This window comes from Arachis ipaensis, chromosome B4, assembly GCF_059453495.1.
Source record: "Arachis ipaensis isolate K30076 ecotype BB chromosome B4, ASM5945349v1, whole genome shotgun sequence".
In the NCBI taxonomy this organism is placed as follows: domain Eukaryota; kingdom Viridiplantae; phylum Streptophyta; class Magnoliopsida; order Fabales; family Fabaceae; genus Arachis; species Arachis ipaensis.
The window spans coordinates 49,085,258-49,101,891 of record NC_142439.1 but is presented as its reverse complement, the minus strand read 5'-3'; the positions used below and the strand labels follow the sequence as shown (position 1 = coordinate 49,101,891).

At 36.4% G+C, this 16,634-nt stretch overlaps 1 protein-coding gene across 1 annotated transcript; it reads right to left on the bottom strand.

Annotated features, from left to right (window-relative positions):
* Positions 1-6,083: 6,083 nt before the first annotated feature.
* On the bottom strand, positions 6,084-12,723 carry LOC148567495 (uncharacterized). Its single transcript, XM_088484573.1, has 4 exons — positions 12,666-12,723; positions 11,761-12,008; positions 11,479-11,682; positions 6,084-6,299 (listed from the first exon to the last, which is right to left on the bottom strand). Exons 1-4 carry the CDS (start codon positions 12,721-12,723, stop codon positions 6,084-6,086), a joined length of 726 nt encoding a protein of 241 aa, XP_088340699.1.
* Between the last annotated feature and the right edge of the window lie 3,911 nt (positions 12,724-16,634).

Genomic DNA, 16,634 nt, shown 5'->3' with positions numbered 1-16,634 from the left:
TCATCCTACGTAGTTAATATATATACGACACTCCCAGTGCCTGGCCTATACAAAATGCCGCTAAATTGGTGCCCAGGCTAGCCTAATGATGCCAGGGCATTTTGGCCAGCTTTACTTACCTTTTCTTTACTATTTTAGGGTAGTTTCATGCATTTTCTTAGTTAATAAGCAAGTTTGGGTAGATAATCACTTACATCTTGATTCTAGCAAACATTGTGAATTCTATGTGATTTTATGAGAATTATGCATGAATTGAATGATAAAATGGATGATGCATGATCTCATAAGTTAGAACCTAGCTTTGATGCACTTTATTTGCTTGATTTCAGGACAAAGGAAGCAAGGAAGATGCCACGTTAATAGCCACGTTAGTCTAACTAACGTGACCATTAACGTGGAATGGAAGCTAGCTTGCAACGTTAATGAGAAAAGTGATCGCCAATAATGCCTTCGTGAGCCATCATAGCCCACGTTAGTTGCCACGTTAACTACATTAACGTGGAAGCTAACGTGGAAGAGAAGTAAAGCTCCAACGTTAGTGGTAAACGTGAATACCACTAACGTTGGAAAAAGGGGCACACTTAGCCACGTTAAGAGTCACGTTAATTACATTAACGTGAACTCTAACGTGGAGGGAACAAAGAAGTTCCAATGTTAGTGACACTCACCTTTGTCACTAACGTTGGACCAAGCCACTATGAGCTACGTTAGTTGCCACGTTAACTACATTAACGTGGAAGCTAACGTGGAGGAAAGAAATGATGAGCCAACGTTAGTGACATTCACCTTTGTCACTAACGTTGGAGATGGCAATCACCACCACATTAGTGGCCACGTTAATACAATTAACGTGAGGAACTAATGTGAGAAGGGGCGTTTGGGGCGTTAGTGACAAAGGAAAGTGTCACTAACGCTCTCGAAGCTGAGGCATGCCCACGTTAGGGGTCACGTTAGCTACACTAACGTGGACTCTAACGTAGGAAGGAAAGGCAACAAGCAAACGTTATTGGAAAAGGTGAATGCCAATAACGTTTCTGAAGGACCAAGAGGCAATGTTAGTGGTCACGTTAGTGCCACTAACGTTGAAGTTAACGTGGACCATCTTGGGTTAGGAACGTTAGTGAAAAAGGTGATCGTCACTAACATTCTCGAACCTACATTTTCACTTAACGTTAACACCACTAACGTCCTAACTAACGTTCATGCCTAATTCACATTTTCTCTACAAACAAAGCTGAGCCCACTGAAGACTGCAACTGCTTCAACTTAAGATCCAAAGGCCCATATCCAAGACTTGAAGAGCCAACTAGAAGATCAGAAGAGTAGTATATATAGGAGGAGTTTTGAACTAGTAAAGGGAGCTTTTGGCATTGGGAGAACTACTCTCTATATAATTTTACTTTCTCTGCAACTTCTAGTTTTACTTTCAGAATGTATTTTCCATCTTTGTTTTCCATTCCCAGAGCTATGAACAACTAAATCCCTTTCATTGGGATAGGGAGCTCTGTTGTAATTTGATGGATCAATTACAGTTTTCATTATTCTTCTTCTTTCTTTTCTCTTGATTTTACTAGAAAGCTTTCAATCTTCATCCAACTGGGTAGTTGTCTTGGAAAAGATGCTATTCATACTTGGATCTCTTCGGAACCTTGGAAGAGGAATGAAGAGATCATGCTAGAAATGCTTTCTCATGTTGGACCAAATTGGGGTTTGGATGGATATAGTGACATATAATCCTACCAACACTTTAATTTGGGAATACATGTGGTATAATCAGTGACCACACTTCATCTCTTCTCATGAGCAATTAGACCAAGGAATTGGCTATTGATCAAGATTTGACAGATTGAATTACCCAGGAATTGGAATTCAATCACTTAAGATTGCCAAGGAGATCAATGAATGCATTGATTGAGGAAGAGATGAAAATGAACTTGCTCCGGAGAATACAACATCTCCTGAGCCCAATGAACTCCCCATTTCTGATCTTACCCATTCTCTTTACTTTCTGCCATTTACTTTTATGTTCATCTTCCCCATTCCCCATTTAAGATTTTGTAATTTACCTTCCCTCATTTACATTTAGTCTTTATTTCCAGCATTTACATTTTCTCCCATTTACTTTCCCGCCATTTAATTTTTTGCAATTCTCCAATCAAAGTTTGCTTAGCTCAACTAGAACATTCCTTCAATTAATGTTGCTTGACCAATCAATCCCTGTGGGATTGGACCTCACTCTATTGTGAGTTTTTACTTGACGATAATTCGGTGTACTTGCCGAGGGAAATTTGTTGAGAGACAAGTTTCTGTGCATCACCTAACTACTATATAGCTCCTAGCTCTCGGGTGTACTAACACAAGTGAGAGACTAACTAATAAATAATGTCAGACTAGAGTGTCATTAAAAGAATGCCCCTTCTGCTGTCAAACTATCTCTACATGTGGCCGTTCGGAGAATCGCCGTGAGGCTCGTCCATCTCCTCATCCTGCTCTATATCTATCTCAGGATCCTCCTCTTCCTCATCATCCGCAGCTACAGCTATACCCTCAGATCCACCAGAAACTCTGCTGTCACTATGTACAAAACCATTCGCGAGTACAGGTCCGTTTACGTAAATAGGAGCTACCCCATCGTCTGGTAGTGCCGGCTTGTCAGGCTGTGGAAAGTCTGGGATCGGCTCAGGGGAAAAGTCCCACTCTAGTGGAATCACAGGTATGTAGTCATCAGCTAACTTGAGCTCATCAGGAATGTTAGGCTCACGTGCCGCCTCGTTCAAGGGTTGAACTAGTATAGGGTGTTCGGGACCATCGGGAAAAGGATGTCCAGGTGCGTCAGGGTGTAACCAGGATAAAGGAAAGTCATAAGGAGCATCGGGGTCAAAATACGGGCTAGACAGAGGATGTTGAAAAGCTTGATTAGGTAACGCATATCGTCTAATACGAGGCTCCAAACCCATAATGAGTAACTGTGATGTACCGGATCCTCGTAGACGTAAGGGTCCTCGAACTCATAGAAGATCACGCCGGTCTCCATCTGAGGGGAAGGAAGGGAGAGAAGGGGTAAGAACTGGGAAGTTCTTAGTAGGGTCAGGGTTGTTAGTTACATTCATTTATTCGATTTCGATTAGTAGATGGATAATAAAATACAGTAAAGTAGTAAATAGAAGTTAAAAATAGATAAAAGAACAAAGAACAGAACACAAGCAGAAGAGTACAAGAAGATAAAGCACAGACATAGCACTCAAGCAGACAAACATAAAAAAATAGTTCACGCACAAGAGGGAAAGCAACAGAGAATGATGCGCAGACAAGAATAATGCATGTCTAGTCCTAGTACAGGCCATGAGCTCATGTGTCGGTTAGCACCTGCATTCCCGACATTTATCCGGTCACGAGTTCACGATTTCCCGGATACGATCTTCCATTCAAATAAATGCACATATAATTATTAGCCGCTCTATTGAGACAACCTCTGCTTTCTACTCGCAGGAAATATACTCTTGGGAACGGAAAATTCCTGTAGGTATCCTAATTTCCCTACAAAAGCTCTTGGGTTGCTTTAAGCAACAGATAAATAAACATTTACCTCTTGGGTTGCATTAAGCAACGAATAAGCAAACAATATCTCTTGGGTTGCCTCAAGCAACAAATAACTTTTCTATAAGCCTTCTGCCCTTAGTCTCTTCAATATGCTCTGATTTCTCTGTTTAACATATGTATTTAAAGCTTATGTAAATTTCGGTATGAATAGTTAGCCTGTCCCAACTATACGTTCATTAAGTCTATACTGAAACAGTTTAACTTTTCATATAATACCTAACCCTAGTCGCAACTCAAGGACTAACTATGTTTCCCTAGTTTGTTCGCTAGTCTCTATCTGTTTTTCTGTCGTTAAAATTTTACAGACTTTTCTTTGATTTTTATCTTTTCTTCAACTTTTTATCTTTTATTTATCTTTGCCTCACTAATATGTTCTTACCACTCCCTAAGTGTTTTATGAAGGTAATTATGAGATTCTGCGCTTAAAGTTGTCTTTCTAGAGCTTTTACAGAAAACTGCCTTTTCCGTATTATTTTATTATTTTTATTAAAATATTATTTTTAATTAAATATTATTATTTAATATTTTATTATTATTTATTATTTAATCATTAATTTTCGAAAATTAACTTACCTTTTACTTTTAACCTTTAAAATTTACTTTTTAACACCCGTAACTTTTAATATTTCTACTTTAACCACCCTAACTTTTAGAAATTACTAAATAACCCCTTAAACACCAAAATTTTTACTTCCTTGCCCTTTTAAGGATCTAAAGCCTATTCTTCATTGTTCTTCATCACACTCAAAGTGTTTTTCATGTTCTTCATAAATTCTTTAAATTCTTTCTCTGTTTTTACCCGTTTTTCAGTCTTTTCAGCAACCGATTTTTACTATAATTCATACTAAATTAGCAGTCACTAAAACCCTATTTTTTTCTACATGATTTCAACACAAATTGAACCCCAATTTAAGCCTAGGGTTTCGTTTTTTCAGCTGCCCCAAGAACATGAACTTTAAAGCTTGAATTTCATCAAATTTCATCAAAATTTCACCAAATTTTCACCAAGAATCAATCATCACTACAAGAAAAATACCCATTCAGGTACACCTGAAATGTGTAGCCAAAAGTGAAAAAAAAATGATGCCTTAGGCTACGGCTACGCTTTTTGGGCTACAGCTACGCTTTTTGGGGTGATTCCTATTCGGCCGTTGCCTATTTTCAAAGGCTACGCTTTTCTGCACCAAGGGCTATGCTTTTGGCATTTGGGAATAGGCTATGCTTTTCAAGTGATGCTGTCCAGGACCAAAAGGTCCCTCTTTTTTTTTTTATACTATAGCTACTGTATATAAGTGTAGCCTTAGGTCTCGTTTTTTTTTTATACTATAGCTACTGTATACAAGTGTAGCCTTAGGTCTCGTTTTTTTTTTATGGTATAGCTACTGTACATATAAGTATAGCCTTAGGTCTTTTTTTTTCTGTATATATATATATATATATATATATATATATATATATAATTATCTAATAATTATTAATACAACATAATAGTTAATATGATTACATGTATAAATGAGTTGAATATTACAAAATAAAAATAAATACATAATTATATTAAATAATTTCTTTATATAATAAAAATTGTCTCTAACCAAAATATATTTATAACATTGATCCAAAATTGTCTCTAACTGTAAAATTTATACAACTCAAACTAAAGTAAGCATAGTCATATCAAAACCATAATACCACTTAGCCAATAAAAGTATCTTCTAATAAAAATCATTAGTCAACCATACATGTAAAGATTCTAAATAGCACTCTATCTTAGCCAATAAACCGCAATAATAGTCAGCTTAATCTTCATTGTTACCCTGCATAATTATATTGAAAAATAGTTAAAAAAATATTGATAATGACATTCGTAATTATAAAAATTAAATGGAACACGTAGTCATAGTAAACCAAGAAAGCATATACTAAAAAAAATAACATGGTCACGGCAGAAGAGGTGAATTCAAGGAATTATGTATTATCTTGTTTCATTCAAACCATGAAAATCTACAGGTGTTTCTTTCTTCCATTTCCTTTAACACAATCCTAATATGTCCTTATAGCATTTTTCATGCACTAATTAACCAGACTTTCACACTTGAATTAGATATAGGGACAAATTCATATGTACCAAGTGCACAAAATCAAAAATACAACCACCAGAATTACACAAACAAATTTTAGCCAAAGCAATACAACTTCAGTGTTAATAAAGCCAACAAACATTTTCAGCCATAGCAATTAATGTAAATGCAAGTAAAAAACTATGGAACAAGGAATAGATAAGTACATACCACATCTAAGTTCGGAAAATGTGTTGATCCATGGCCGCTATTCGCATCAATAGGAGACTGTTGGGTGTCTTGTAATAAAGCTTCTAGTTCTTCTGGCCTCATTCCAGGTTCCGATCACTGCAGTAATAACTTGATCATATTTTGCAACCCATGAATCTCTTAGTCTTGTTTTTGCTGTTTGGCCTCTTGTTTTTGCTATTGGGCCTCCATGTGTCCAAGTTTATCCTTCAGACTGGACACTTCCTCTTTGTGCTGATTCTTGATTTCATTAATTTCAGCATGTTTCTTTAAATCAGTCTTTGTCACAGATCTTCCATACAACCTTACCCGAACTGGTTGTTCTTTCCTGAATAAGGCCTCAAATGCTTCCTCTTCTGTTTCACCAGCAGCTTGGCGGTGTTGGAAGTCTTCCTGCATAGAAGAAACATTTAAAATTGAGTTAGTTACCGTATCCTAAAATTGAAATGTAATTATGGATGATTCAATGAACTCTTACAACAGCAGTTTGTGTTTCCTCATCCACTTCTTTCCTCTTCCGACTTGTTCAGGTAGCAATGAACATCTCAAACCTTCTTGGTTCCTCGTTTGTTTCCTTTGTTGCTTGCTGCAAAACAAGATCATACTTCGATTTCTTCCTTCAATTTATGCAAATATAAATTCTAACAAATATATTGACTAGAAGTGAATAAAAAGTTAGCATACAGTTACTAAAACGTGCAGCATAATGAGTTAGGCAAATCTACTAGCAAGGCTGCATTATTAAGCTAAAGCACTGAACAGTACCAAAAAGCAAGCATAAAAGATCTATTTATAATACATTTAGCACCTGTTCAGTTTTTTCACAACTGTAAAAATTCACACTTCACAAATGGCTCATGTAACAACCCTGATTTTCGAGTACGTGAGATCTTTTCTAAAGGCACGAATTTCTCCGGAAGATCAGTAAAGAGAACACCTCTTCTATATCAACAAGTATCTTGATACTCATTGTCATTATGTCATCCTTAAGCTAGAACCTTTTCTGAGGCAAGCTTGATAACGCGGTCACGAAGAACCTAGTTTTTGAACCGTATCGGTTAGGAGTTTTGATTCAGTTTTTTGTAAGTAGTCTCAGTTTGACGAACCGGACTCGACTCATGAGAGAAGAGAGATAATAGTATAATATTATCATTATATTAGTATTAGAAGATGCTTGAATGATATTATAAGGTTACCTGGTCAGTTTTAGTTAAAAACAGAAATCGGTTTAACCGGGTTTACGGTTTACTAGTGCAGCTTAGCACCAGCACTCTTTGATGACTTTAGCAATGCTAGGGCCTCATTGTACATATTTTATTATCATAATAAATATGTTACTAGTGTCATTTATGCTAGTAGCTCAGAAAATAATTTTTAGAGATATTTTTACAAGTGTTCCGATACATCTAGTTTTAGTAGTTGTACACCAGAGATATTTTAATATTAATTTAATCCACCTTCAAGCCAACCAATCACAAATCACCTTACACCCCCAAGACACTCCAAGGCTGGTCATTTACTCCCTTTGGCCGAAATTGAAAGGAGAGAAAAGAGAGAAAACTTCATGAACACTTAATCTTCAAAGCTTGATTTCTTCTGAACCAAAACTCAAATCAAAACTCCGATTTCACCAAAATGATACTTTCTTCTTTCTCTACATGATCATATGACTTATCAAGGCTGGAAATAAGGTGAGATGGCTGTCTCCTTCCCTCTTCAATTCGGTTTTCAAGGAAAACCATGCAAAACATGTGTTTTCTTGATGTTCTTCCCTAGGAATCATGCTTAACTTGACTTGAGGGCCAAGAAACGTTAATTTCCAGCAAGTCTAAGGTGAGATATCTCTTCCTAACGTGCTGAGGGAGATTTGGTCAGTTGAGAGTTTGTGGATTTAAAGTTGTTCTTGATGTGTTTTAGGAGGAAAAAGTGCTTTAAGAACACTTCAAAGAGTAACCGGATTTGGAGCAGCAAATCAAGGTAGGGTTTGACGAATTTAATCTTGATTGATTGTGTTTGAGTTGTGTGATTATGATATGGTTTGGCTGTGCTTGAAATTGATGATTTATATGAGTGATTCTTGTTGAAATTTTGGTGAAAATTTGATGAAATTTGATGATATTCAACTTTGAAATTATGTTCTTTATGGCTGCTAGAAAAACGAACCCTAGAGCTTAAATTAAGGTTCAATTTATGTTAAAATCATGTAGAAAATATGGGATTTTAGTGGCTGTGAATTTCTTTTGAATTATGGTAAAAATCGGTTGCTGAAAAGACTGAAAAACAGGTAAAAACAGAGAAAGAATTTGAAGAACATACGAAGAACACGAAGAACACTTTGAGTGTGGTGAAGAACAATGAAGAACACCTTTTTGATTCATAAAAGGGCAAGGAAGTAATTAATTTGGTGTTTGGGGGGTTATTTTGTAATTTCTGAAAGTTAGGGTGGTTAAAGTAGAAATATTAAAAGTTACGGGTGGTAAAAAGTTAATTTTAAAGGTTAAAAGGTAAAGGCAAGGTAATTTTCGAAAATTAATGATAAAATAATAAATAATAATAAAATATTAAATAATAATATTTAATTAAAAATAATATTTTAATAAAAATAATAAAATAATGCGGAAAAGGCAATTTTCTGTAAAAGCTTTAGAAAGACAACTTTAAGCGTATAATCTCATAATTACCTTCATAAAACACTTAGGGAGTGGTAATAACATGTTAGTGAGGCAAAGATAAATGAAAGATAAGAAGTTAAAGAAAAGATAAAAATCAAAGAAAAAGTCTGTAAGGTTTTAATGACAGAAAAACAGACAGAAATTAGTGAACGAACTAGGGCAACATAGTTAGTCCTTGAGTTGCGACTAGGGTTAGGTATTATATGAAAAGTTAAACTGTTTCAGTATAGACTTAATGAACCTATACTTGGGATAGACTAACTATTCATACCGAAATTTACATAAGCTTTAAATACATACGTTAAACAGAGAAATCAGAGCAGAGTAGAGAAACACAGAGAACAGGGCAACCTGAGTAATGTAAAGAGATAAAAAAAAAAGAGTAATATAGATACAGAGGAAAGAGTAATCAGTAAAAATTAAAGAGATACAGAGAACAGAGTAATCAGAGCAGAGTAAAAAGACAAAGTGAAAAGAGTAATATGATAAAGAGAATAGAGAACAAGCAGAGGGCCTGTTGAAAGGTCATTTGTTGCGTTAAGGCAACTCCAGAGATATTTGTATATTCATTTGCTGCTTTTCTGTTGGCCCTAGAGGTCCTGTAGGCCCAACTTCACCTACAGTGAGTTGTTATTCCTGTAGGCCGAAGTTCACCTACAGTGAATATCAATTGTGTATCTCAGGGTATTGCTCCTGTAGGCCGAAGTTTACCTACAGAGAGTTGTGATACCTGTAAGCCGAAGTTCACTTACAGGGGTGCTATTTCTGTAAGCCAAAGTTCACTTACAGAGGTGTTATTTCTGTAGGCCGAAGTTTACCTACAGAAAGTTGTTGTGTTTTATTTAGACTATTCCTGTAAGCCGAAGTTCACTTACGGAAAATAAGCCATATCTAGGACTAGTTCCTAGGTAATGTCGGGCTGCAGGGTGTAAACTGACACGTGAGCTCATGGCCTGCATAGGACAGACATGCATCATACTTGGTTGTGCATTTTCTCTGTTATGATTGTTGTATGAATGTATGTTTTCCTTGTTTGTATTCTCTTCTCTGTGTTTGTGTTTCACTTTCTTACATTCTTCTGTTTGTGATCTGTTTTTAGTTTACTCTATTTTCTCTATTCATATGTCTTCTGTTTACTGCATTTTTATATTCTTCTATATGTCTGCTAAGCGACACAAATTAATGAACTTAACTAATAACCCCGACCCTACTAAGAACTCCCCAGTTCTTACCCCTTCTCTCTCCCTTCCCCCTTCAGATGGAAGCAAGAGTTCCTTTCTGTTGTTCGCTGACGACTGTTTGTAAAAAGGATTCCGCTCTAGGTAGTCTTCTGAGTCTAAGGTGAATCCCATTCTCTGTTTATATGTATATACTGTGAGACCAGCCAATGTCTGCACCCCGTTTGTATGCGAACTTTAACTTAAATAATGTGTACGAGACTCCTGTTGTGTGGCTACTTGATGAGGTACCGGAGAGACTTCCTATGGGAATGTCTGATCGTGCAGAGGAGTAGCAGATGATGTTCTACCTTTTGGTAACATTCCACCTGACTTGTGTTTTGAAGACCTAGAACGTACTTTCCCTCGCTTTAGTAGTTTAGAGGGACTAGGTGAGTATAGAGTCTAGGCTAGCCTAGGTGCCAGCTTAGGGACCTATTGAACAGGTCAGGACCTGGGATATTGTATGTATATATATGTATATAGATATTATTTAGCTATATCTAGGGGTGTTCTAACTAACACTCTATATTCTAATAAAGGCTGAATTACCGAATGTTGTCAACTACTTGTGATGTATTTATGTGTGGTTATTTATAACTGTTTTATCTGTTATTATTTGTGAATTGATTATAAATGATTCTGTTTATTAATTCAAACGTTTTCAAAAAAAAAAAGTACCTCGCTAACTAACTACGCTTCTAACAACGAATCAGGCTCATATAATAAATAATAGATAATAATTAGGATGACAAATTGGTAGCACTCAGTTTCTGGTATGTCCTAGGCGTACTGAGAATTGGGTTGTTACAGCTCAAATTAATGAAATTATGGGTCAGTGTGCACATTCTCCTTGTGATAAGAACACTCGCAATCCTCGTTGCATTTTAAGACTCTAGTAACCAAATAACTACTCTTAGATTCTCAAGCTTAAGCCTATAGAAGCACATATGAATGGAACAAAACTACATAGCTATGAGATCTACAAAGAATTATACACATAACACAAGAAATAAAGTACACATGCATATAAGTCAATCCACTAAAAGCAAAATTCAGATGTGGTTTTCATGAGAAAATCTATTACTCAAATTAAATAAAAAAATAATTTGGCAGGAAGTGTTATATCACATTGAAAAATAGAACTTGATAGATGACTATACAAAGGTTTTCAACCACAACTATTTACAGAAGCAACCAGAACCTATGGATAATTCAATTTTTCCAAGTAGTCCACACCACAATTAGTGTTATATCAGTTGCATCCTATGCAGAACTGTATCAAATATATAACTATTTCCATATTGAAGGCTTAAAGAATCAGGGTTGAGTTCACAAACTCTTAACTCACTAGAAAGTTCATGAGTATCCAAATTTAGGTCCCCAACTAAAAAGCTAGCTACTCTTAGTTCACAAACTCTTAACTCACTAAAAAGCTATTATGCAATAAGAGATTATGTGTAAGAACTAAAAAGCTAGCTACTCAGATCCTTCATCTGCCAAAATTGTTGTATATATTTATATACCAAGAAAAAAAATCATGGGAATTTTGAAAGAAAGTGAAAGAAGCTATGCATATAACTTTTAGATAAAAAATAATATAGTTTTAATATTTATATACCATATTGCTCTTTCAATAGTCAAGTAGTTTCACATGAAAATTCGACATATATAGTCTTTTACCTGGATTAGAGGATGACTCCAATAATAGATCAGTTTTATGAAACCACTCTTTGGTACTTGTGGGGATCGATTCTTCACCATATCATCAATAGTATCATAGGGAACGAAGTGCTTTTGCTTAATCTTTGCTTTGAACCGCTTCCAGGCATCTCGAATCGCTTGCATTACCCACTTTTCTCCACTGTCTGGGAGGAGAAACTTGGTCTGCATGATTATAAGTGATTGTTATATGCTCTTGTACTGAATAAAAAAACTGAAATCAATAATTACCAAGTGTCTTACGTTAACATAGTCCCACATGAACTTCTTAGCTTTAGGGGGAACAGCATGCCAACTAGTGTACAAAAGACTAATGAATCTTTTATTTCTACCAATAGTGCCAACAAAACTAGCTAAATTAGAAATACTTTGGTCGGTTGGTCCTACGGGCTGTCCAAGATCAAAAGTGACTTCTTCCCGCTGTTCCATAGTCCTTGCATAAATCTCTTTGCAAGTTGTTTTTCCACGAGTTTTCTTCTTCTTTGGCTTTCCTAGTTTTATTCATTGGTTAACATCAGATTATGCTTGATTAACTCGAGCTCAACAAGCATATAAAGCAAACAAGTACACAAATATAAAAATTATAAAAATTATAAATCTGACCTATGTAGTTGATACCATGAAGTGGACAACTTTTAGCTATTCTAGAGATCGATCAAAGCACACAACTTTTAAGTTCATTCCGCATCATGGACTTCACTGAATTATGCATTTCAAAACTACATCAATTGCATCCATCAAGGCACATAAAACTTCAGTTGACTTAACCACTTCAACAAATTCACTAAACTACCATAGCAAAGCAACAATAATTGGATCAATCAAATAACAGACAAGCTTCTATTCAAATAACGCTAACTCCACCAGCCCTCAATACTTGGACCAACCAATGCACCCAAACTCATTGACAATACTGAGCTATCCTCCACGCTCATCAAGCTGACCGATATTCTTAAACAAAGTTCAAAATCGAAAGAAATCTTAATTTCACAACCTCAACAATTAGATCAATCATAGCACACAAACTTCGAATCAACTAACACTATATTTACCAACTTCAAACAACTAGATCTACCAGTCCAGTTTTTCTATAACGATTTAAAAAAAAATAAATATTTATCATCAATAGAAACAGAGCAAAACAGTACCTTCTTCATCATCAATGTCCTCTATCACATGTTGATAATAGTCTTTATCAAGTGCCATGCTTTCTTCCCCGTCCTCACTTAGTTCAGTGCTTGGTCCTTCAATTTCCACATCTATCCCATTTTTCTTTAAGAATTCGTCAATTGTTGTAGCCTTTACTCCTGGCATCCTCTTACCCTTTGTTGATATTCCTTGCTCCAACATTGCACTTTCATTTTGTGGGGTAGTTTCAGGAGAAGGCAAAGTTGTGTCATCTTGCCCTGTTTAAGTCTCTTCATCTGTGAGTTGAATATTCTACTACTGCCCTTGGTTGATTGTGAGTTGAGTAGAACATGGACAACTCCGCTCTTAGCTTAGACTTGTTGACATGTTGCTGTTCATTTTACAAATTTCTTCGAGCTTCCTTGTAAGTTCATCTGCCTCCATGTTTGTAGGCTTAGACTTCTTCAAGCCTTGTGTTGATTTTCCACCCTGCACTCCATTCTTGACTTTTTTAGCAGTAGGCATAGTCAATAGCTCCTTTCTCTTTTTATTTTTTGGCTGTTACGATGGAATGTTTGGATGTACTTCCAAGGTGGTAGGCGTGGAGTTAGTCCTTTTGCTAATAGAATCGAATGTGCTTTGCAGATGACTAAAATCCAGCTTCTTTGATGTGGATTTCTTCTGCCCTTTGGTTGCACGCATCTCCAATTGACTTTCTGGTTCATCCACCCTTCGCTCATATTTCTCCTTGTCATTAGCAGCTGCAGCTTCCATTTCATATTTCTTGCGTTCAGTTACAATCCTTTGTCTCTTAGCCTCGAATTGTCTAAGCAAATTCTTACTTGATGTAGCTTTAAGATCAATAAATTCCTTATTCCTACATAAATAAATTAGTTAAGTAGAGTCAATTTACCCATTAAAATCAATATAAGAAAAATGTAAGAGACTGACAAATTAACAAAAAAATAAGTATTACTTACAAATAAAAAGGTGAAGAAGAAAACTTAAGTATACATATGTACATATTAAGCAATAAATTGCTTAGGATGACCAATCAGAATCAAAATCTCCAATGAAGTCTGCCTCGTATTCTTGGCCAGAAGTCACTTGGGGAACTGTTTCAATAACCGTGGGTCGTAAATCAGTCCTCTCCAGAATAAGTTCACCATCATCAGCTGGTATGGCAGGGCTCGTTATACGCTCGTGTTGTTCACTATAGTGTGTTTGACGGGCCTCAGACTCAGATTCGTCGCTTGTTTTAAATAAGTCTCTTGGGATAGTTTCCATAACATAATGTTTGTTATGTTCATATGGATATTGCACATAAAAACACTGATGTGCTTGAGATGCTAGTATAAAAGTTTCATCCTGGAAGCATTTCTTATGGAAGTGAACAAATGTAAGACCATACTTATCTCTCCCAGCATCGTACCACTCACACCGAAATAAGACAACCTTAAAACGCCCAAAATAGTCTAACTCTACTATCTCAAACAACCTTTCATAATAAGCTACATTGTCTTAGATTGGACTTTGATCTTTAGCACTTGCAAAGCTTGAAGTTAAAGCAGTTAATGTGACACCGCTGTTTTGTGTTTTTCTCCTTGCCTCACGTTCCACCGTGTGAAACCTGTATCCATTAATTACATATCCAGAAAATCTTCTTGCAACAGAGCTTGGACTTCGAGATAATTCTTTTAGCCAAAAAGGCACATTTGGATCCCTCGCATGAGTTTCAAACCACTGCGCGAACGTTTTGTTGTGAACTTTTGCTTTTCTCCATTTCGTTCCCCGCTGATTGTTAACCTCTTCCTCATGCTCTCTATAATTAATAATAGTTAGGTTTGATCTAAAAAATATGGGTGAATTTGATCGGAATAAAAAAAAAGTTTAATTAAGTTATCTAACATAATCTGCCACTTCTTCACAATTGTGTAATACATACACATGGGCTTGAGCAATTGATATGTCATCTAGATTAATTGGTTCTCCATTTCCCACACCTAACGAACGACCTTTGTTAGAAAACAACTTTGATGGCATAACTTCGTCTTCGTTAGGATCATCATCATTCCGAGGCCGCTTATTAAGTCTTGTTTGCACACCTCCATGCAAGTATCTTGAGCAGAAAGTTAAGCACTCCTTAGCTAGATATGCCTCTGCAATAGAACCTTCGGGCCGACTTCTGTTGCGAACATATGACTTTAATGTACACATGTACCTTTCCGGAGGATACATCCAACGAAACTGCACCGGACCTCCCAATCTCACCTCTCAAGCTAGCATAATGTTTCCACAATCTCTAACTCCAGTAAATCTATCTCTTCCAGTGTGATGAACTTTTTGCACAAGCGACGAAAAAAGGAACTTAGTCGAATCAACGGAATGGCCACATGATCAGGAAGGATGCTTTTAATCGGTATTGGTAGTAAATAGTGAAGCATAAAGTGAGCATCGTGCGTCTTATACCCAGAAACTTTTCTTTCTCCTAGATGTACACAACGTGATATATTCGAAGCACTGCCATCAGGTAGCTTTGTTGTCTTTAAAACACCACAAAAAACTGACTTCTCTGCAGCAGTCATAGAAAAGCATGCCTTTGCCAACTTTGTTCTTTTGCCATTATTCACCCCCTTTGGTTGAATATTTTTCCAGATACCCAAATCTTTTAAGTCATATCGAGCATTCAAATGGTCCTTTGTCTTGCCTGGGATATCCAAGAGAGTTCTAATTACACTGTCAAGTATATTCTTCTCTATGTGCCTGACATCTAAGTTGTGACGCAGTGGGTTCTTGTGCCGGTAAGGAAATTCAAAGAAAATTGATCTTTTTTTCCAATTCCATAGGAAACTATTTGATGTACTTTGCTTCTTTCCAAAGACATTCTCAGCATTTTGTAGCATCTCAAAAATTTCGGGTCCTTCTATAACAGGTGGAGGGGGTCTTAATTCTTGCTTCCCATTAAAAGACCTTGTATTGGTTCTCCATGGATGATCCATGGGTAAAAAGACACGATGGTCCATATAAACTATCTTCCGACTGTGTTTTAGTTGTAAGCTACTGGTATTTCTGTTGCAACAAGGGCAAGCCAACTTTCCCTTTGTACTCTACCCAGAAAACATAGCATAAGCAGGAAAATTGTTGATTATCCACAAAAGTGCTGCCCGCATTTGAAAGGTCTCATTTTTTGACGCATCATAGGTTTTGACCCCTTTTTCCCATAACAACTTCAAGTCTTCTATCAATGGTTGTAGATACACATCAATGTCTTTACCAGGTGATTGTGGCCCAGGAATAAGCAAAGAAAGCATTCAATATTCGGGTTTCATGCACATCCACGGAGGCAAATTGTATACCATCAGCATCACGGGCCACGTGCTCCAAGAAATATTCATGCTACGAAATGGGTTGAACCCATCACTTGACAAGCCTAGTCTAATATTACGAGATTCTTTTGCAAATTCTTCATCTATTTCATCAAGGTTCTTCCATTCCAAGCCATCAGCAAGATGCTTTAACGTCCCATCTTTTACACGCTCCTCATCATGCCACCTCAGACTAGCTGCCGTCTTTGAGCACATAAATAATCTCTGAAGTCTTGGAATTATAGGAAAGTATCTCAGAGTCTTTACAGGAATAGGACGACCTTTCTTGTCAGGTTGGTTCTCACTATTATCACTGGAATTTTCAGTATATCGAGAAGTTCCACACACACGACATTGTTTTTCATCCTTTAGTTCTTTTCTATACAGGAGGCAATCATTAGGACAAGCATCAATTTTTTTATAATCCATACCTAAATCTCTTATCATAGCCTTTGTCTTATGGAAAGATGAAGGTATGTTAATGTCAGGTATTGCCTCTTACAATAGCTCAAGAAGTGAAGTGAAAGAGGCATTGCTCCAACCATGCAAACACTTTAACAAGTATAGACGGATGGTAAAAGATAATGTAGAAAATTTCTTGCAACACGGGTATAACTCTTGACT

Excerpts from the sequence above, each read along its gene's own strand:
- LOC148567495 (XM_088484573.1), bottom strand. The coding sequence starts at position 12,723 with ATGGCACTTGATAAAGACTATTATCAACATGTGATAGAGGACATTGAT. Across the intron at positions 12,009-12,665 it reads GGACATTGATGATGAAGAAG|GAAAGCCAAAGAAGAAGAAA; the intron begins GTACTGTTTTGC and ends GAATAAAACTAG. Across the intron at positions 6,300-11,478 it reads GGAGTCATCCTCTAATCCAG|GAAGACTTCCAACACCGCCA; the intron begins GTAAAAGACTAT and ends TCTTCTATGCAG.